General features: G+C 45.5%; 1 protein-coding gene across 8 annotated transcripts in view; it reads right to left on the reverse strand.

The window, feature by feature from the left end:
* Positions 1-10389: 10389 nt before the first annotated feature.
* Positions 10390-21338, reverse strand: part of BCL9 (BCL9 transcription coactivator) — an 84066-nt gene continuing 73117 nt past the window's right edge. For 7 of the 8 annotated variants that reach the window (XM_047725340.1, XM_047725342.1, XM_047725343.1 and 4 more), the window contains 4 exons: positions 20536-20635; positions 15367-17608; positions 13877-14137; positions 10390-12780 (listed from right to left, as the gene is read on the reverse strand). In XM_047725340.1, the coding sequence (XP_047581296.1) occupies positions 11663-12780; positions 13877-14137; positions 15367-17608; positions 20536-20635 (3721 nt within the window). In that variant the 3' untranslated portion in view covers positions 10390-11662. The remainder of the gene's footprint in view (positions 12781-13876; positions 14138-15366; positions 17609-20535; positions 20636-21338) is intronic. The other variant, XM_047725346.1, reaches the window with a different exon arrangement.

The raw sequence follows: 21338 nt of genomic DNA on the forward strand, positions 1-21338 counted from the left end.
TAATCTATGCATTTAATGCTATCCCAATCAAAATACCATCAATTTTTTTCAAAGAATTGAAACAAATAATCCTAAATTTTATATGGAACCAGAAGAGACCCTGGATAGCCAGAACAAAGTTCAAAAAGAAAACCAAAGTTGGTGGCATCACAGCGCCAGACTTCAAGCTCTATTACAAAGCTGTAATCATCAAGACAGTATGGTACTGGCACAAAAACAGACACATAGATCAATGGAACAGAATAGAGCATCTAGAAACGGACCCTCAACTCTTTGGTCAACTAATCTTTAACAAAGCAGGAAAGAATGTCCAATGGAAAAAAGACAGTCTGTTCAACAAATGGTGTTGGGAAAATTGGACAGCCACATGCAGAAAAATGAAACTGGACCATTTCCTTATACCACACAAAAAATAGACTCAAAATGGTTGAAAGACCTCAATGTGAGGCAGGAATCCATCAAAATCCTTGAGGAGAACACGGGCAGCAGCCTCTTCGACCTCAGCCACAGCAACTCCTTCCTAGAAACATCACCAAAGGCAGGGGAAGCAAGGGCAAAAATGAACTGTTAGGACTTCATCAAGATAAAAAAGATTTGCACAGCAAAGGAAACAGTCAACAAGATTAAAGGGCAACCTATGGAATAGGAGAAGATATTTGCAAATGACATATCAGGTAAAGGACTAGTATCCAAGATCTATAAAGAATTTATCAAACTCAACACCCAAAAACCAAATAATCCAGTCAAGAAATGGGCAAAAGACATGAACAGACATTTCTGCAAAGAAGACATCCAAATGGCCAACAAACACATGAAAAAATGCTCAACATTACTCAGCATCAGGGAAATACAAATCAAAACCACAATGAGATACCTCCTCATACCAGTCAGAATGGCTAAAATTAACAAGTCAAGAAACAAGTGTCGGTGAGGATGTAGAGAAAAGGGAACACTCTTACACTGTTGGTGAGAATACAAGGTGGTATAGCCACTCTGGAAAACAATATAGAGGTTCCTCAAGAAGCTAAAAATAGAGCTATATTAAGACCCAGCAATTGAACTACTAAGTATTTACTCCAAAGATACAAATGTAATGATCCAAAGGGGCACCTGCACCCCAATGTTTATAGCAGCAATGCCCATAGTAACCAAACAATAGAAAGAGCCAGCATGTCCAATGACGGATGAATGGATAAAGATGTGGTGTGCATGCACACGTGCGTGTGTGTATACACATACATACATACATAAAATGGAATATTACCATCAGGATGAAATCTTACCATTTACATCAACATGGATGGAACTGGAGGGTATTATGCTGAGCAAAATAAGTCAATCAGAGAAAGACAATTATCATATGGTTTCACTCAAATGAGGAATATAAGAAACAGCACAGAGGATCATTGGGGAAGGGAGGGACAAATGGAATGGGAAGAAATCAGAGGGAGACAGCGTGACACTCTTAACTATGGGAAAGAAGCTGAGGGTTGCTGTGGGAGGGAATGAGGTAACTGGGTGACAGACATTAAGGAGGGTACATGATGTGATGAGCATTGGGTGTTATGCAACTGATGACCTACTGAACTCTACATTTGAAAGTAATGATGTATTATATGTTGGCCAACTGAATTTAAAGGAAAAAAAAAAAAGAAAAGCTTCATGACATTGGATTTGGCAATGATTTCTTGGATACAACACCAAAAGCAGAGGAAAGAAAAGACAAAATAGACTAGTTAAACTTCATGAAAATTTAAACTTTTGTGTATTGAAAGATACTATCAACAATAAAAAGGCAGCCCATGGAATGGGCAAAAATGTTTACAAATCATATTTCTGGTAAGGGATTGCTATCCAGAATATAAATAGAGCACCTACAATTCAATGCACAAACACATGTACACACACAAACAAAATGGGCAATTCAAAATTTGGCAAAGGATTTAAACAGACATTTCTCTAAAGAAGATATAGAAATGGCCCATAAGCACATAAAAAGATGCTTACTGTCACTAGTCATCAGGGAAATGCAAATCAAAACCAAGATGAGATACCACTTCACAGCCATAAGGATGGCTATTTAAAAAACCCAGGGAGCACTTGGCTGGCTCATAGTAGAGCATGTGACTCTTGATCTCGAGGTTGTAAGTTTGAGCCCCATGTTGGGTATAGAGATTACTTAAAAATAAAATCTTTTTAAAAGTTAAAATTAAAAACCCAGAAAATAACAAGTATTGACAAGGATGTGGACAATGTAGAACCCTTGTACATTGCTAGGGGAAGTATATAATGGTCCAGCCACTGTGGGAAAATTTAAACTTAGAATTGCCGTATGATCCAGCAATTCCACCTCTGTGGAATTCAAGAGAGAAAAGAAGTTAAACAGGTGAAAAGAAGTTTAAGAAAAAAAAGTTAAAGAGAAAAGAAGTGAAGGCAGGGATTCAAATAGATATTTGTACATCCATGTTTATAGCAGCATGATTCACCACAGCAGAAAGTAGACATAACCTGAGTGTCCATAGACAGAAGAATGGATAAACAGAGCATGTTATACAATACATGCAATGGACTATTATGAAGCCTGAAAAAGGAAGGGAATCTGACACGTGCTACCACAGGGATGAACCCTGAGGACATCATGTTAAGTGAAATAAGCCAATAATAAAAGGACAAATACCATATGTTTCCACCTATATGAGGTACTTAGAGTAGTCAAATTCATAGAGACAAAGAATAGAATGGTGGTGGCCAGGGCTGGATGATGGGGAAAGTGGGGAGTTACCGCTTATTGGTTATAGAGTTTCAGTTTTGCAAGATGAAGAGGGTCCTGGAGATGGATGGTGGTGATGGTTGCATGACAATGATGTACTTAATGCTGCAGAACTATACACTTGAAATCATTAAAATTATAAATTTTGTTGTGTATTTTTTTAACCATAATAAAACAAATAGGTTTAAAAAATGTAGCTGTAATTCTGAGCTTCAGGATTTTATTCCAGGCCCTTTTATCACTTGGATGAAAATCTTAACATCTTTGCTTTGGTACAAAAATCAGAGAAAACCAATGCAAAGGATGTTAGAACAGGTTTCTAAAGAATTCTGGATTTCTAAGGAATTCTAAGGATTCTGGAATAGATCAAAATGGGTATTGAAATTAAAGAGGAATTATACAATTCTGAATTCAAGATAAGGAGTAAGCAAAAAAATATATGGAATTAGGAGCAATGATTTGTTTTACATGCGAAAGATCTTGGAGTTTTCATTTCCTAAAATTCCAAATAACCCCATAGTAAGAGGAAGGGAGGTAAACTTTGGCCTATTAGTAGAATTGTGTTTTGATAAAAGGAGACAACAGTCTCATCGTGCTCTGTGCTGATCAGATGATACGAGGGCACCAAATAATGTCTTTTGTTCTTAGCAGTATACTTTCAAGAAGGTTGTAAACTCTAATAAAGCAGGATAAAACTATGGGAGCTGTTAGGGTACTCAAAACTAGACCTCATGGGTGTTGATGGGCCAGGGGATTTAGCCTGGGAAGAAGAAAATTAAGAGAGATCTAATAACTGTTTTCAGATATCTGAGAGGCTGGCATGTGAAATAAGGACTGTCCTTATTCTGTATTTACTCATAAGGGCAAAATTGGGATGGACAAAAGCTAGAAGAAGCCTGAGTCATTGTGTGGAGAATTTTCTGAATATTAGATCTGATGACATTTAATAGCATGGTCTCCTGATACAGGACGGCTGCCTGCCGGGACGACTGCAGGGCAGGAGCTTGGCCCTTCCCAACACCATGATTCTTTCCATTTCTTGGTCTCAAAATCTTGGCATCTTGACTCTTCCCTCTTCTTTCCCCCAGTTTCTGATGAAATCTTGGGGGTTCTTCCCTCACTTGGACTCTCTTGGACTGACGCTTCACTCTCCATCACCAGCAGCCTTGCCTCCTCAACCCTGGAGGATTTGTGCACACTGCCAGATTTCCCAGCTTTGGGGCTGCCCCTTGCTTTGATCCATTCTGCAGGCCCCTGCCAGACCCATTTTTTTTTTAAAGATTTTATTTATTTGACAGAGAGAGATCACAAGTAGAGAGAGAGAGAGAGAGAGGAGGAAGCAGGCTTCCTGCCTAGCAGAGAGTCTGATGTGGGACTCGATCCCAGGACCCTGAGATCATGACCTGAGCTGAAGGCAGAGGCTTAACCCACTGAGCCACCCACGCAGCCCCTGCCAGACCCATTTTATACGGTACTTATCTTATCATGCATTTCCCCTGATCAGGACTGAAAAGTGGTTTCTACTGCTTCCCATATCAAGATGAGATTTCCTTTCTTGGCTTTTGGGACCATTCTTCTTTCCCTTTCTTTTCGATTTCATTCTATTACTCAAATGACTGTTTTAGTGAAGCTGTTCCCTTCAATGTCAGCTGGTCTGATCACCTTCCCCTGTTCATTCCCACTTCTGTTCCCTCATCTGTGTTGTCCCTCTGTGTGTCCTCCACCCCCAGCTTTATTATAGGGACCACCTCATGTACCACAACCACCATGACATCTTTCCTGACCACTGACAGTCACATGGATCCTTCATTTCTCTCATCCATCTGAAAAGTATTTAAAGATTCCTCTTAGAATGTAAGCACTGTGCTAGATGCTGGTGAATCCATGATAAGAAAAATGCATCTCTTGACTTCATGGAGCAGGTGAGATAGACTAAACAATTGCTATAAGGAGCACAAGCGTGATGTTGTGATACAAAATGTGTGTGTGTGTGTGTGTGTGTGTGTGTGTGTGTGTGTTAGGGATGGGTGGGTATTTTAATGGGTAATCAGAAAAGGCCTTTCTAAGGAGGTAACAAATAGGCTGGGACCTAAGGAGGTGAAGGCATCAGCCAGTGGGAGGGGCTGGAGTCAAGCGCATGCCAGTCCAAGGAGCCAGTGTGTGTGCCAGAAGCAAGAAGCGCTTGGCACACTGGAGACACTGGACTTAGAATGGTTTGGCTGGAGCGTAGTGAGTAAGGGTAGAAGGGCATGAAGTGAAACTGAAGAGGTGCCTGGGGCCTGATAGGCCATGTGAAAGATCTTAGATTTTATATGAATTGCACCGGGAAGCCATTAAAGATCTTTAAGGAAGGAATTGATGTATATAAGCTAAACATTCTAAGATCCGTCTGGCTACTATGTGGAGAGTAGACTGAAGAACAGCAAGAGTGGAAGTCAAAATTAAAAAAAAAAAAAAAAAGAAGAAGAAATAAATGTAAAAAAAAAGTAAAAAATATAAAAATAAAAAATAAAAAATAAAAACAAAAACAAAAACAAAATTTAAAAAAAAGAAGAAGAAGAAATAATGGATGTAGAGGCACCTGGCTGGCTCAGTCAGAAGAGCATGCAACTCTTGATCTCAGGTTATGAGTTCAAGTCCCACGTTGGGTGTAGAGATGACTTAAATGAATAAATAAAACTTAAGAAAAAAAAAAAGAAATGAATGTAATAGACCAGGTGAAAGATGGTAACTTCAACTGAAATGGAAAGAAGTAGATGGATTTAAGATATGTTTGGAAATAGACATAAGAGGATTTGCTGATGGTTTTATGGGAGAAGTAGAGAATTAAGAATGTGTCCCGGTGTCTGACCCCAGAACTAGGTGGTTGGACCTATATCATTTATGTAGATTAGGTGTGAGGGAAATTTAGAAGTTCAGTTTAGGACTTATTAAGTTTGAAGTGCCTGTGAGACTCTCACAAGGCAGTGTCAGGGTGCCAGTTGTCTCTACAAGTCTAGAACTCTGATGAAAAGGCAGAGAGGGAGATAGAAATTCTAGAGCTATTAGCATGCGAATGGTGACTGGATGTATTAGAAGAGTAAGCAGAAGGCCTGGGACCAAGCTGAGGACCTGTTTGTAGGAGGATGGGGATGATCGAAAGCAAGGGGAAAGATTCATAGTGCAGGAGGGGGATCAGAGGTATCACCCCAAGACCAGTAACTTCATTCTGTATGGCCCTAGTCTGTCTTTATTGGCTAATGCAGAAATTATTTCAGTATGTAATATGACCAGGGAATACGGTGGTGTGGAGAATAGAATATGGTCCTGCTCTGTAGTCATTGCTAGCATGTGCCTTCTCAATGAGATGTATGTACATTCCTTGTAGGCAACTACTACAACTTCCTTATATTCCACTGTACCCAGCACAGTGCAGGATATAAAGTAAATGCTCAGTGCTTCTTGATTAAGGGTGGTAAGACCATCTTATAAAGGCCCTTGCTAAAACCATGGGCTCTGTTGCACAAGGCTAAAGATAATTTCTTTCCTGGGCCAAGTGATGCCTGGTACTTTGTCTGAATATGATCTTTGTATTTCCTTACTGGTATTATTACACTTTGAAATAGTAATGATCAGGGCACCTGGGTGGCTCAGTGGGTTAAGGCCTCTGCCTTCAGCTCGGGTCATGATCCCAGGGTCCTGGGATCGAGCCCCGCATCAGGCTCTCTGCTTGGCATGGAGCCTGCTTCCCCCCTCTCTCTGCCTGCCTCTCTGCCTACTTGTGATCTCTGCCTGTCAAATTAAAAAAAAAAAAAAAAGAAAGAAATAGTAATGATTATATTTTAAAGGACTTGCAGGCACTAAGAACAACAGCAATGAAGAGAATTCTAGGGATTCTCCAGCTTCATTGACAAGGAAAAAACAAACTAATCTTCATGGCAGTGTGTTGACATTTCAAAACTGGCATTTAATTATTTACATACCTTAGTATATTAAAGGTACATATACACGTGTGTAAATAAATCTGTGTGTGTGTGTAAAAATTTTTAATAGCACAACTACCAACAGCTAGGATAAAGAACTTCAAAGCCTGGGAGAACTTTTGCAGTTGGGGAACAAAATAACAGTAATCCATGATTCCCTGTAACCAAACTGGATTTTTTTCAACCTGTTCTTTGGAATCCCAGGGTCCTTCATAATTGCTATGAGCTTTGAGGGGCTATTTTGCAAGGGAAGACTGAGTACTTGTGTGTTTGGTAAAACAGCTGCATTTTCTGCACTTTAAATATTGTGAGGAAATCAGTTCTGAACTTTCTCTTAGTCTTCTCTGTCTGTGCTCATAGACTCACCTTCTTCTTCTAGCAGTATTGGCTGCCAAACACAACTAAGCACTAAGCCAGAAAGTTAACAGTTGGAGTGTGGTCACCTGTAGGCAGAAAAGAGATCACATCTATTATAGTAAACCAGATAAAGAGCCATGTTAAAGACAATTTTTGTTTCTACAACCCTCGTAGTATACCTTCTTTTTAACCCCGTTTATTATTAACTCCCTCTAATATAAAATGTTTAGCCACAAACTGTTTTGTGTGCTTTGCAAACTATTTGCTTTAGATGTGTCGTTAGAATTTTATCACCAGAGTAAGATGCCATGACTTTTCTTAAATACAAGGGCATGTGACTTTGAAAAACAATTACTGCTCTAAGTTAGAGAAAAGAAAGTGGCAATAAGGCTCAAGTTCTTTAAACAGCACAGAAAATACAATTTAATGTTTTTTAAAGCAAAAGAGATGAGTTTGTGAGCTGAAGGATTTTGCAGAATAAGCAAGTCTTTGCAAGTGACCTTCCTGTGTTCTCCCACACCACCCCCAGCCTGTTTCCCACAACACAGCACACTCCTCTTGAGGGGCCAAGATGATCACCTGAGTCCCTTGCTTAAAACGTTAATGAAGTTCAGGCTCCTCAGTGGGCCACACGGGGCTCCCTGTGACCTCTCTCCCTCACCTCATTTCTTACCTCCACCTCCTTTATAATACCCATCCAGTTTCAAGAGGCAGGTTGTTGCTGCGCCCACTTCCTCTGTTTAAATGCCAAACCGGCACATTCCACCCAAGGAAAAATCACCTTCCCGTTGAGGCTTGATGGTACGTTCCTCTCTGGCTTGCTGCACTCTGCGCAATCCCCACAGTAACGACCTTATTGTAGTCTAATGATCAATTTATGCACCTGTTTCCTCGTCTGAGCCTCAGCACCATTCGGGATACACTGTAGGTGCTCTCTAGATGGTGGTTGCTGAGGAAATGAGTCCTTGTGTTAAATGCAGCTTCCCTGTCCTCTCAGTACTTTGAAAGTTCTCAGAAAAGGAAAAGGAAATGACTAAAGTGAAGACCGTTTAAACGGAACACAACCACCACCCTGCCAGGGGTATGCCCCTGCCACTGGGTAGGAGGAAGAAGAAGGACTGAGGCCAAGAGCCCGGTGCCTCTGGGGAAGTGCTCTGATTTCTCTACAACAGTCAGGACCGGCTACATAATCTGAGAGGCCCAGTGCAACATGGAAATGTGAGGTCACCTATCCAAAGATTATTGAGAATTTCAGCAAACCCAGTCCTGGCCCAGGGCAGCTGCACAGGTCTCACAGTGAAAGCTGGCCCTGTTGACAGCAGGAAAGTAAGGGAGGCTGGGAGAAATTTTGGATCAATTTTTTCAAAGAGTAGCTTTAAAAATCTGTAAATTTGTTTTAGAATTTCTATTTTCTCATGCCTCACCCCTCATAAGACCCCTACAATGATTTTTCATTTGGAAATACAGATTCTTTCAAAATGTTTATTTTAGTCCACATTGTTTTACAAAAAATACTGCATACTCTTTGGTTAGTCCTTAAGAAATAATGCTATGATCCATACCCCACCACGTAAGCCCTGAAATGAAGTAACACATCATAATTGTATTTCCTCCATTCAGTCCCCCAACTTGGGGGAGACTAGCTGGGCTTTCCCAGGATTATGTTAACATGAAATATCTTTATCAACCTTTTGCTAATTTGTAAAAATTAGTTCTCCATGCAATAGCATCCAGTCTCTCCAATGTGATTTTGTTTCACAGCATTCTTAGTAAATTAGAAATTGTTCTGTTTAAACCCCAAATGAACTTAGTTTATCAGATATCATTGTGATGAAATGTTGTTGGTATCTGCTGACAATGTAAATGAATGAAGATTTATGAAGGGGTCTTTTCAAAACTCAACTACTCAGAGGGAGGGGAGCTCATTTGCACTGCTGCACGTTCTCCAGCAGGGGGGCCGCGCGAGCAGTGCCACATCCCCAGCTTCAGGGGCCACCCCACTCCTGTGCACCCTCTGCTTCCTCTTAGGGACAGTAGGAAGGGGACCGTGCACTATCAGTGAGCACAACACTATTAGGTGGAGCAGGGAGTGAGGCCACCCCACAAGCCAGTCCAGCGGGACAAATGTCAGGTCCCAACCTTCCTTGGTGAGGGCTCTCCTCTCACGTTCCCCCTACTTAGCTGTTTCCCTGCTCTCTTCCATATACCTGAAAGCCAGAGAACCGAGGAATATGGCTAAATTAATGAAACAGAACGCTCATTTTAGTCTTCTCACATAAAATTGTCACCATGCAGGACCATGTGAATAGATCTGATTGTGCCAGAACTCTTAAACTTGAGCTCCGCTTTCTCATCTGCAAAGGCGAGGATTACCACCTACTTTTTAGGCCCCTCAAAGATCCACACAGGGAGGTGACTGGTGGGGGAGGGGCTGCAACAGTCCTCTCACTTTTTTGCCTGGGGCTCTTGGGTTACTGAGCCGACAGGGCCACCAGCAGTGGAAGAGAAAGAGGCTCTCAAACACACTTCTAGAGAAAGTCACAAGAAGAACTCCTGTAGAACACCAGCAGAGCCAAATTTGTATGAGTCTGTCTGCAGATGACTGGGCACCTGCTGCTCCTACCTTCTGTTTTCACATGTGAACAAACACGCACACAGACACCCACTCACCCAGCTAAAAACACCTAGGACTCAAAGAAAATACCCACACCAGAACAAGCCCCAGTGCACAAAAACACAAACAGCTAGTCCCTCAGACAAGGACCACTGCAGCGCTGGAGTTTGGTGGGAGGTAAGCCATGCCCAGAAGGAGCAGAGCCCCAGAGCGGATGCCAGGTGGAAAGGAGACAAACTGCAGGAAACCACGATTTGCAGGTACAGTAGTTAACGTTTTACCTTAGCAAGATCCAGGGACATTTCAGGGCTTATGCAAATGACTGAAAATATACCTTTAGCCTTAATTACTTCACACCATTAAATTGGCTCTCACAGAAATTCCTGGGAAAGACCATTAATTACCTCCAGAGGTAAATTTCCACACTGGGGGCCAGGGCTGCTCTTCTGCTTACAGCTGGGCCTTGGTGACGGAGCAAGGACAGGTGCATGGGACAGATCTCCAAGTGGTTGTTCCTCATCCTCAGGGAACACGCTTCACCTGGGCAGGCACTTCTGTCGACTTCCCCTAACCTTCTTCATCAACCAACTCCGATGCCAAGCTGCTATGCTTCTTGGGGCATGTGGCAGCTACTGTGCCCAGCACTGAGCAACGGGAATCCAAATGAACAAAGAAAGGCAATTCCATTTTGTAAGAAACAATATATTTTATTTTTCTGACACCACAGCTCTGGTGAGTGGTTTGTACCAAATTTAATGGAGGTTACACAGAACGTTTTACGCATGGGAGGGGGAGGGAAGGGAAGGAACCACAAAATTAAAAACAAAAACGAAAACAAAATCTTGGATAGCTTTTAGCATCTGTTCCACTCCCACATTGATAAATTTCACTTGGGAATTCCTAATAAAAGGAGAACAGAAAACAAGGTGGGCAGGGAAGGGCATGTTGGGGAAGAGAAAGGGGAAAGAACACCATGGAGCATCCCAAGCACAGGCCTTTCCCTCCTGGAGCCGGAGCCCCGACGACACTCGGCCTGGAAGGCGAGGCTTCTTCCTTAGATTTACTTCCCCCAAGTAACACCGTGTATTGCAGCTGCCAAAGGGAAAGAGGAGGAAAGAAGGGGTCATCCATCCATCCCCATCCATGGCATGCCACGGGGGAAGGAAACACACTTAACCAAGGAGATGGGGAGGGAGAAGGGAGGGAAACCGAGAGAAAAACGTGAAGGTGGGTTTGTAGACTGGGAGAGACAGACAAGTGCCAGAGAGCACTTGAACTGAAAAACAAACGTCCTAAGCTTCATTATTTTTAAAAAGAAAATCTCCCCCCTCCCCCCACCCCTCGCTGAACTTAGTTCCTTTTTTTGTGCTTTTCATTAATACTCTGCTCTGAGGTCGTAGTTTGGTTTTTTTCTATACACTGGAGTTGAAAGAAAATAGTCCAAAGGTCTGAAGATGGATTCTCCACCTAAAGTAAACAGCCCAGCATTCCTGTTCTCCTCTTGTCCCAAAGACTAAAGTCTCTGCTAAAATCCCTTTTACAATATAGTACAGTACACAAAAAAATAAAGCCCAAAGCAAAAAACATAAACCAGAAAAGAATCCTGGGAGAAGCCAGTCCAAAGGACGTAAACATACAGAGAACGGTGCAACACATGACCGATGGCAATTCTCAAAGCACAGCTACAGATTCCCAAAAGTAGGTGCCATCATGGGATACCCAAGTCCACAAAAATAATTTTTAAAAAATAAATCTTAAAAAAAACACACCTGTTGATTAAATGAATCATTTGTTTTCAGGTAAATCCATACATTCTCGAGTTCCCCCCTCCCCCAAAGCAGCCCTCGGGTCTCTGTTCTCCTATTGCATGACCAACAGTACTCCTGGAACTCCCTCAAAGCAGCTCTCAGGACCTGGAATCTCATCTTGACAAGGATCGGCACATCCAATCTTAGCAGCTTAAAACATCATGTTTCCTGGGTTGCCAGGTCCTTGGCTAAATCCACCCATGCCCACGTCGGTGGCCATGCCCCGGGGCCTCATCTGTGGAGGGATCATGATGTTCTGTTGGGGTCCCATCATGCCCTGCATGGACATCATCATGCCTGGAGAACCCACAGGCCCAGGGTGGGTGTAGAGCCCAGCAGGCCCCCGATCCTTGCCAGGAATCATGCCCACGGCAGCAGCTGGATTGCTCATGAGGGTAGGCTGGCCGGGCATGGTAGACTGTGCTGGTGACATCATCCGATGGTGAGGTCCCATCATGCCTTGCTGGAGAAAGGCTGGTGGTCTCATTGGGTTGTGGCCTGGCATGGATGGGGCTGTACCAAGAGGGATGTCCGGAGTTCCCACTGGCCCTGGGCCTCCCATGCCAGGTAACGCTAGTCCCATTCTGGGGGCTTGTTCACCCATCATCCCCTGCATGTGCGAAAACCCAGGTCCGGGACCCTGGGGCTGTTTACGGCCTGGGACTTCCCCTCGAGGGAAATATTGCAGTGTCTGGCTAGGCTTCTCAGATGGAATAATGCGAGACAGATCGAACTCTGGTATTCCGGTGGCTCCAGGTCGGATGACCTCCTGCAGATCTGGGTCTGTAAACACTGAAGGCATGCTGTTCCCCAGGACAGCGAAGGAGTCGGGACCCCCGGGGCCTCCAGGCTTGCAAAGTGCTGCATCTGCTGAACTCTGAGGCAGGGTGCTGGGGCGGCCGAGGGGGCCTTCTCCTGGGAAACCCATACCTCCTGGGAAGTTGCCCTGCCCCCCACTGGGGCCATTGTGAGGGAATGGAACCTGCTGTGGAGGAGACTGTACTGGAGGGAAGCCCTGGGGGAAACCCATCCGTCCTTGAGGTACCATCGGAGGCTCCTGGGACCCGTGCCCCATAATAGGATTGTGTGACATCAAGGTGGGCCCCATTGGGACCCCATGAGGAGGTATGTTGGGTCCCATGGCATTCGGAGAGGGCATCTGATTGGAGTGAGAAAGTGGCTGGGTCATTCCCATTGGGCTGAGGGTTGGCATCGGAACCACGGGGTTTGGACCTGAAATTCGAGGATTCTGTGTATTAATGCCCATTCCTAGAAAAATAAAGATATCAGAAGAATCACCTTAACCGAGAGCAACTTAGAAAAACTAAGAAATTCGATTAACAACAACAACAATAAAATCCACACGTATCACATGTGCAAAGGACTCTGCTGGGAAAACATACAACACGAAATCCCTGCCCTTCAACAATATTAAAATACATTTTGGAGCCTGTAAGCCAACAGCTCTACAAGAGGATATATTTTGAGTCTTAAACTGTATGACATAAAGATATGTAGAAAACAAGGAAAAAAGTCACCAGTGTGAAAAGTTACAAATTAATATGTAAACCAATTTAGCCTTCTTCATCGGAGACATTATTTAATATAGAAGTGAACTCGTCTGAACGACTTAGGTAAGGTCCTCTTGGAGAAAGAGGGTTAAAAGTCCTGCAAGTCCAAGAATCAGATATAGCAAGGAAACCAAACAGTCCTTTACCAATTGACACTTGGCACTTTTTTATACTGCCTTGCAAAGAGAGCGTTTCAAACTCTAGGGTATATGAAACGCTAAAGAAATAACTTGTAACAGAAAAGGAAAGCATGCTGGTTCTATTGTAGTCTCTGGGGCATTTAAGTATTTTGTGTCTCTGTAGAATTACCACTGAGTATGTTGAGTATGGTGCTTGCTAGGAAACACAGGCTTTCCCCTGTCTGAAATCCTGTGGCTGCTTGTGGTTGGAGGCTGCTCTTCCAGAAAAACACTTGAGAACTAAAGACATTCTGATCAGCATGTTAAAAAGAAACGGCTTTCAGTATTTGCTCCAGGAGGATTCCCCACCCCACTCCCACCCCCTCAAAAGGGAAAAAAGAACCCATCCGGGTACACAGAAACATCAGAACTTCTGTAACGGAATTGTAAGAACTCTAAGCAAACCTGCTTTCTGACAAACACACTGAATCAAACGAATACAAACTTGTTTTCGTTTTCTTCCTCTAGCCAAGACACTAATTCTACTAATGGTACTCTTTCTCAACTCATTCCACTTCCATCTGTTGAGGTCTGCAGCTGTCAAGAAAAGGCATGCGAGAAGTCTCTCTTCCGTCTAACACTGGCTCGATATCCTAGCTTCCTGATTTCTCTTACCTGGCATATTATTCATTGATGGCAAGTTGGGAGAACGAGCTGGAGGGGAGTCGTCATCGGAGCTGGCCACAGTCTTGATGGCGTCGTGGTATAAAGGGGTAGAACTGGGCATTGCGAACTTGGACATTCGAGACATCATAATAGACAGTGGGTTCTGGGAAAGGGTCGGCTCTGGAGGCATGGTGTAAGGTGTACTAGAGGGAAGACTTCCAGGGATATTCACAGAGGCAGACTGGCTGGCTGTAGGAGGTGGGGGACCACCTAGAAGAAAGCAAAATAAAACAAAAACAGGCCAGGAATTAGACTCCTCTCAAAGGCATTTGGGCCTATATAGTTATGAACTAGCAAGGCCACGAATGAGACAAATGAACAGGACAGTGTTATTAGACCCAGGACACGAACCATCAATCTTCTGGTCAAGCTCCGTGTGTGTGTGCAGAGGGGCGACCGCAGCGCAATATGGAGGTGACGGGTCCGCAGAGGTGAAGACCAACACACCAAGGATGCGTCAGAAAGAGAACTTGAAGCTTGGGAAAAGCATGGTTTAGGGACAACTATTTCCCTGAAAAGAATGTGAAATAAGCAGCTCTCTCCCTTGCCCATCACAATTCGGAATTCGACTCAGGTGTCTGGTCCGCCATGGAGCCAGACCAGTGATGGGAAACCAGGTGCGAATTGTGTCACCCTGCACATGTGCTCCATTAATTTCCGTGAGCAAGAGGGCTGCATGAAAAGGTTCTGAGGCGGCCGTTCCTTGGTACTGCTTTTGTGAACCGCTACCCAACGGAGAAAGGGACGCTTAAGCTGGGCAGGATCCCTCTCCTATCTTATTCTGAGTCTAGTTTTCCTCCAGCCGAGACAACATGGACCTAGTATTTACACCTCAGTGCTCATCTTCCATGGACCATCTCTGGTCTCAGCCACAAAACCACCGTCACCAGCAAGAGCTTCTCCTAGGAAAAAATTACTGACAAATTGCCGCCGATCTGTGAGAACAGCAGTCCACCAAAGGAGAAGGTTTTGGTAACCACCTCTGTGCTCAACACACACTTACGAGAACCACTCTGCTTTGGATTACACTCAGAGCCCATGGACATGAGGGCAGCCCCTTCGGGTGTCCAGTGGGCGGGTCTACTACTTACAGAAGCCACATTTACCCAATGACAAGGTGTTTTATTTCACCGTGTTTTCACTGTGAATTATTCCATGAAACGACACGTGCTTCCAATTCTCCCTCCTCCTCGGAACGATACTATCTGACAACTGTATCCTGCACTAAGAGTGCCATGTCTCTATCAGGACCCGACGCTTGTGTGGAACCCCGAGGGAGCACTGATCATGCACCCAGCCGCGAATGCATCCACCTGGCACGGGCCACCTCCTCCAACTGCAGAATCAAGCTAGGACAGCAGTTTTTCTTAAAGTACATCAATCAGGCTTTTGCAATCTCCGGCTACAGGGCACAACGGGGAGGACGCGAGCATACTGACCTGACTCTACACTGCCCAGCATGGCTGGGGAGGCCATGGTGAGGGGTGCTTTATGGTTTGGAGGGATCCCGGGACTCTGAAGGGGAGGTTTTGGAGAGGAGGTCCATCCAGGTGACGGGGCAGGAAGTGATGGAGACTTGAGGTGAACAGGCGAAGCAGCAGCAGACCCCAAGACAGGGGGGGACTTAATGGAAGCAGCAGCAGCTGGGCCCGCCAGCATGCCTGCCAGCTGCGATGGAGTCTGGGGGGACTTGAGGTTCCCCGAGGGCGAGCCCAGCATTGGTGACTGGACTTGGCGCATCGTGGGAGATTTCAGAGGGTTAATGCCTGGGGAATGTACCTGGCTGCCTGCCACAGATATATCCAAGGGCTTCCGCCCCAGGCCACGCTGGACTGGAGGAGCTGTGTTGAGGCTAGCGGGGTTACTGGAAGGGTTGAGAGGTAGTGGTGGCATGTGACTGAGCCGGCTGTTAGTCCTTTGGTCGGGCCCAATGGGTTCTCTGAGATTCCGCAAGCCACTGTTGCCGCCTGGACCCTGAGACATGGGAAGGAATGGCCTGGGGCCCATGCCGTACTCCTGCTGGGGGTGCTCACCAAAGGGCAGGGGCACCATCTTCTGCTGAGCCGGCAGCATGTCTGCACCCCCTGGGCGTAATTTCATCATCTCCTCAGGGCCCGCCCCAGCCTCTCTCATCTTCTGAGGTATCATCTGAGGGTTGGATCCCATGTTGACGTTTAGACTGACATCTCCCTTCATCCCACTAGGAACCATCCCAAACTCAAGTTCCCGACCCGGGCCCATCTGGGGGGGCATTCCTTTCGGAAAGTCGCCCCTGGAGGGACTCAGAGGGCCCTCGACGGGTATTCGAGGGAAAATGGGATTATTCCCAGGCTCCATGTGTCGCTGGGCACCTGGGATCATCCTGTTCATATCCATGCTGGGCCTAATGGCCTCCATGCTCATCCCCGGGGGTAGAGCCAGCTGCTTCTCTGCCAGCTGCTGTTGGAACATCTCTTCAGACAACCCTTGGGGGTTTGGGAAGCGTTCCCCTCGGCCGGGGCCACTAAAGACACCCTGGCCAGGTGGGAAGTTCCGACCATCTGCGATTTTTGGCACATCATCTGGCCAACTGACTCCAGAAAGACCTGGTCTAGAGGCCGGGTTGGGGACATTCGGCCCCTCCATTTCTGAGTTGATCATTCCTGCAAATCCGGGCAGGCGCATCTGGCTCCCCGGCATGTTGGGGTGGGGAGCCATGCCCCTCGGGGGCAGAGAGTGGGGCATGTTGAGCCCATCGGCGAAGGGCTCGGCCCCACCAGGCCCCCAGCCTTCGCTGGGCGCCATCTGGTACGGAGGGGGAGGCCCCCGGACCACACCCCGAGGCCCATGCTGATGGACCATCATGTCCTGGAGGGAGCACTGCTGCACCACCACCTGCTCCTGCTTCCTCCTCTTCTCCTCGTAGAACTCCTGCTGCAGTTTCAGCCATGCTATCTGCTCGGGGGTCATGTGGTCCAGATGCTCGGGTCCCATGGGCCCAGACTGGGAGTTCATGGGAGGTGGAACCATTTCATCTGGAGAGAAGGGCACATCTCTATGTCCTTGAGGGCCAAATGGAGCTCCCACATCTGTCCGGGGCCCAGGGCCCTTCCCTAGGCTTTGGGATTGAGCCATCATGGCCTGTATCGGCCCTTCTGGTTTCTTCTGAGGTCCATCTAGTACCCCAGGGTTCTGCTGGGGTCCCCCGCTTTGTCCTCCTGTGAATTCTTTCTCGTCGGGGAAAAGCATACGTTGGATGTCTCGGAGTGTTTGTAAGGAACGCTCCCGGTGCTCCAGCTGCTCCTGAGACAGTCCATCGGGGTTCTCTCCCAGTGTAGGGGGCTCTCCACTGGAAACCGGTGGAGGTGGAGGGGCTTTGGGATCTGCTGAAGAGCTATTGCTCCCCTGGGAGACAGGGGTCACTGCTCGGTTATTGGGTGTCGAGTTTGGCCCGCTACCATCTGGGGGCAGTGGAGTGGAACCGGCAGGACTGCCTACGGAAGGAATCAGTTTGTTGTCTACACCAGGACTATCCCGGTCCAGGGGACGCGGGGGTGCAGCAGGCTTCGGTGCTGGTGCCGGGATGGGTGGAGTCGGCTGCAGTCTGGTGTTCTGGGAAGAATTCTGGTCCTGGTTGGCTGGAGCTGGGGGCTGTTGTGGGAGGGGTTTCGGATCATTCCGAATGGCAGATAACTGTGTGTTCTGAAGACAAACGAGATTTTAAAAATCATTGGTAAATTGTACAGAAAGGCAATTAAAAAAGCAAGACACGTTACAAGGATCTGTCCCAGGCCCGTAAATCTACTCTGACATTTGCCATAGAAAGTGCCCATGGCCAACCCCACTCTGGACATGGGGACATTCTGATTTTTTTTCTTCCACTTTCCTGTCAAATGGCATCCTCTTTCCCTTGCTAAGGATTAGGTTTCAATAACTTTATAAGCATGCCAGAAGACAGCCACTCTGCCAAAGTGAATACATCTGAGTATCTATTTCGAGGAACAGGTTTGAGATCACATGTCTACTGTGTGTTTCTGATTCAAAGAGAGATTAGTTTCTTGGTATGTGGGAGGCTGTACCTAACACCTTTTACTTTTCCCCGAAAGTACAACTGGGTCTGTAGGCTTCTCATTGTCAATCAAGAGGTCTGCTGTTCTCAATGGAAAGAGAAAGTACTTGTCGCTCCCGGCTCTGTACGCCACCAGCCAGAGGAAGCAGGGAGGGCCCTCTGTTTCAGCGTCCCCTCTGGCATGGCAACTGCCAAAGGACTCCTCTCCTGGAGTTTCTAGGGGGCCTGACAGCTCTGGTTTCTGTTTTCGGTTTGTGATCACTGATTCCATATTCGATAAGAATTCGTACATTAACTGTAGTAAGAGAATCCACAGGCAGGAAGTGTCTGTGGCGAAATCTGAGGCTATCTAGCTCACGGTGTCTTTTGATCTGTTCTTTCCAATAGACAGCCGACTGCCCTCCTCTAGGGTGGAGGAGAGCCTCGTTATTATTTATTAAGTACTGACACTACACTAGGTCTTGGGTGAAAGCACCTCCCCTGTGGCCAGTGACACAGGTGCTGCTGGTGTCAGGAAGAGGGACGTACGTGTGCTGGGGCTGAACCTTGGCACCGCTGATGGTGCTGAAGGGAGGGTCCTGAGGAAGAACAGACCCCCATGGCAGGGCTCTTTCACCAGCCTCCGGCGAGCCACACGGCCCCTTCTTTGATGCTCATTTGTTTCAACTTGTTCACTTAATCCAGTCTGTACTTCCAAACCCCTAAGGCTCCTCCTTACCTCCCCACTTGCTCTCTGGAATGTTTCCCTGTGTGCAAATTTGTACATGAATCGTTATGTGTATCTCTGCATCGAACAGTCTGTGTTGCATAAACACAAAGCCTGTCTTTGAGTGTGCACACTCTGTGGGTATGTATATAAATGTTTCCCGTGCAGGTACCCATGCCCCGATGTCTGCACAGAGAGACAGTGGCGGGGAGGGCTGGCTGAGCATGCATGACTGCACATGCTCTTGGGTCTCCTGCGTCCCTGACTCCCTCGCTGCAGTGTCGGTGTCAACTTAACTTTCCTTCCAGTGCCATTTTAAGTTTGCATTTGTTGGCCAGCTTTTGTTTGCTGGGGACAGGCCCGGACTTCGTGTCATGTGACCAGGAGAGAAGCTGCAGTTTAGTGCCACCCTTTTCATTCTAGACTGGGAGTGGCGGTGATTTGATTATTCCCAATTATATCCTTAATTCCTTTTCTGACTCAGTTCAGTACCGGAGAAGGTAGAGGTGAGAACTATAGTTAAGGTCTGTCGCTAAGTCAATCAAATATTGGTTTGCCCTACACTAGTCCCTGTGCATTCCAGGATAATTTAAATTTTAAATATTACATATACATATATATAAAATGTTTAAGTATAAATTAAAATATACATACATTTTAAATGTTTTGTTCATCCATCTTCTACCCTTCTTGAATAGCACAGATGTAGGAGGAACGTGAAATGCTTTCTCTAAGTCTAGGAAAGCCAAGCTCTGCTGTGTCAATGAAGAGGGACTCCACTGATACACAACACAGACAGAAAGGTCACCTATTTTATCTTGAACTGTCATTTGACTCATTTATTGTCACTTGACTTTTCCCATGTTGAAGACCCTGCTGAGTACTAGATTTCTAGTACTGAGTACTAGAGTACCTGTTTCCTGAAAGCAGGGACTGTGTCTTGAACCTCTTAATATCCCCATAACATTGGGATGGGGATGCCTTGACAATGCTAGTCACAGAAACAGCTTTTGGTTCCACGTGGAATGCTCTGTGTATTCAAACAACCATTGCGTGCCTTTTCTAACATGGTTTATGGCAGGTAATTAAGTTCCAGAGAAGAGACAGACTGACAGACTAACTACCATTTCTTATAATTTTGGAAATATCAAGCAATTAAAAGCACTCGATGGTCCTCTCACTTTGAAGTAAGAAAAAAATCATTCTGAAAGTCACTGAGACTCGAATTGTGGTGTTATCAGCATGGACCCCAGTACTGGAGCTTTACTTATTCCTTTTCTGTTCTGCAACCAACTCAAGAGCATTTGTTAGTTTTTAAACACCTGCCCTCTGGGGGCGCCTGGGTGGCTCAGTGGGTTAAGCCTCTGCCTTGGGCTCAGGTCATGATCTCAGGGTCCTGGGATCAAGCCCCACATCCGGCTCTCTGCTCAGCAGGAAGCCTGCTTTCCCCCCACCCCACCCTCTTTGCCTACTTGTGATCTCTGTCAAATAAACAAATAAAATCTTTAAAAAAAAGAAAATAAAAAAACAAAAAACCCTGCCCTGTGCACAAGGTCTGAGTTCAGATTTTCCCAGAAATGGCAGGAGAAAAGAAATTGAAGTGCTCCATATACCTCTTTTTTGATTCTGGGTCTGTCTTTCCTAGTAACCCATCAGTATACCAGCCCGCAAAAGGAAAGGCCGGTACAGCGTCGTCTGCCTGAAACCATGCAATGTCTCGAGCTGGGGTGCAGGAGATGCCCGAAGCACAGCTTAAACCGTCAAGACTATCTCCCTGTCAAAAGCATTCCCCAGCTCCCACCTTTACAGCTACCAGAGTGCCTTTAAACCATACTCCACTTCAAAATGGCCTACCAGAGGGGCTGTGCTTCGCTCTGTCTTGCTGTTAGAGATGTTCTGGATGTGGAAAGAGACGATAGTTTCAACCTGGCCCTTCAACACAGCTTCTGCAGCTCTGCAGAGACGAAAGAGAGGCACACACTAGGACTTGCTTCTGTTCCACCACCTATAATGCCAAAGCACTTTAACCCCTGATTGAACTTGTGAGAGGAGAAGGAGGACGGGTCTGTGTGGAGAGCCACCAGAAGTATTGAGTAAGAATAAAGAAACACAGGTTTTCATTATTCGTGTCTATCATTTACCACCAGACTTCTGAAATCTAATGAGAGCCATTAGCAAATCTCAAAGAGACACTAGAAAAAAACACCAAGATTTTCTCCTTCAAACCAATACAATGTGGTAGGTGTTTTATAGAATCTTGGTTCCAAACCCCAACCATGAAAGGCAAACGTGAAATCTCACAACACCTAATGATAATTTAAGGCTGTGGAAACTCACTCTGTATGTATGTAGAGTAATTCATGTTTTCTATAAATTAAGTAAGTGGCTAAGAAATCTACTGATCCACCCACCAGAAACATAGGTACCCAAACATTCACAGTACTTATCTCTATGAATTCCAGACATATTCTTCTCTTTAGTTATATTTCCTAATTATTCTGAGATAGACATGTATTACTTGTATTATTTAAAAAAGAATACTAAACTATAGGAAAGTGTATATTGTGTAATCAATCTCTTTTATGTTTAAAAAAAGATCTCTATGTATATTATAAGCATAAAAACTTTCTGGCAGGAAAGCCAAAGAAGTATCATCA

This window comes from Lutra lutra, chromosome 4, assembly GCF_902655055.1.
Source record: "Lutra lutra chromosome 4, mLutLut1.2, whole genome shotgun sequence".
Classification (NCBI taxonomy): Eukaryota; Metazoa; Chordata; class Mammalia; order Carnivora; family Mustelidae; genus Lutra; species Lutra lutra.